Source organism: Camponotus floridanus, unplaced genomic scaffold, assembly GCF_003227725.1.
Source record: "Camponotus floridanus strain SB8 unplaced genomic scaffold, Cflo_v7.5 scaffold640, whole genome shotgun sequence".
Classification (NCBI taxonomy): Eukaryota; Metazoa; Arthropoda; class Insecta; order Hymenoptera; family Formicidae; genus Camponotus; species Camponotus floridanus.
The window spans coordinates 11,423-12,742 of NW_020229815.1; the positions used below are offsets into that span (position 1 = coordinate 11,423).

At 29.3% G+C, this 1,320-nt stretch overlaps 1 protein-coding gene across 1 annotated transcript; it reads right to left on the reverse strand.

Moving 5' to 3' along the window:
• On the reverse strand, positions 1-492 carry LOC112639435 (28S ribosomal protein S5, mitochondrial-like). The gene is made up of 2 exons (XM_025413295.1): positions 324-492; positions 1-176 (listed from the first exon to the last, which is right to left on the reverse strand). The coding sequence occupies exons 1-2, from the start codon at positions 439-441 to the stop codon at positions 1-3; spliced, it is 294 nt and encodes a 97-aa protein (XP_025269080.1). The 5' UTR covers positions 442-492.
• Between the last annotated feature and the right edge of the window lie 828 nt (positions 493-1,320).

The following is a 1,320-nucleotide window of genomic DNA, read 5'->3' on the forward strand; positions in this document are numbered from 1 at the left end:
CTATTTTTTAATCGTCTTTAGGGATGCTTTGGCTTTTGATAACGCAAATCCAGCCAATCCATTTCCATTTCCAGTTACTATAAATGAATTGATTCTAGTCTTACGTGCTAAATTACCGGTCATACAAGTTATCATTTTGTTTTCCAAAATCCAGGTTTCAAAACTTTCAAATGTATCTGCAGAAAACAAAGATATTAATTATATAAGATTCTAATATTTAGAACTGAAACATCAAAAAAAAATTGAAAATAGACATCGTATCACATGATTTTTGTATGTGTGTGATTTAACCATTATAATCCAATAATAGCATAAATATTAACCTTTTCCAATAAGATCTGATTCAATGCTTCTGCCATCCATTGTAACACTCCTCCAACCACATTCCAATGGCGATAATTTTATTTGCATTGGTCTGGTCTGACTTTGTGGTAATTCCATAAGTTTTTGCTTTCTTTCAAGATTTACAAGCAGTTTTGCTGTTGAATTAATTCTTTTCCTCTAAACACAGGAAGTGTTTAGACCAGGAAATTGTATCGGAATTTTTCCCATGCCAATAATTTGCTCCTTATTTAGGTCTCTCTTTTCACTACTCTTCTTGCTCTACTCTGCGTCTTCCTGCATTACTGATACTTGTCACACCCTTTCATAATTCATCTTCAGGTCCTATAGAACAAAAGCACAGTGAAATACAAATATTTTCTACTGTAAATATAATATTATCAAAATGCTATATCCATAAAAGTTCTACTTACTATTCGCAAAAAATAGAGTTTCTCACATTATTTAATAAAGTGACTATTTTTAATAAATGTGAATGACTGACAAGCAATAAATTAAACAATATTAAACAATAATATACCTGAAAAAAATTTCATAATTTTATTAGAATTAAATTGATAAATTAATTTTAAATACACATATATGTTAATTACATATAATGATTTAGAGACAATGATATATTTCATTTGCGTTACCATTGTTTACAGATTGAACATTTTTATCAAATTATTTACAACTCTAAAATATGTAGCATACGACAAGCCATTTTTAAAATCTATAAAACAAACAAAAAGTTGTTCATAGTTTTCATAGTCTTCTTTTTGTCATAGTCTGCTTTTAGCGGTCTTAAAGTCACTAGATTAACAAAGTATCCGGCTTTAGGTTATCCCTGAAAGGATGATGCGTTCTTAAATAAAATATGAACTTAAGGTGCAATTTCATTGACGCTAAAAAGTAGCGTCAACCATTGGTTGAACAAAGAAGCAACTTACTTAATTCTTTGTTCAACCAATGGTTGACGCTAATTTTTAGCGTCAA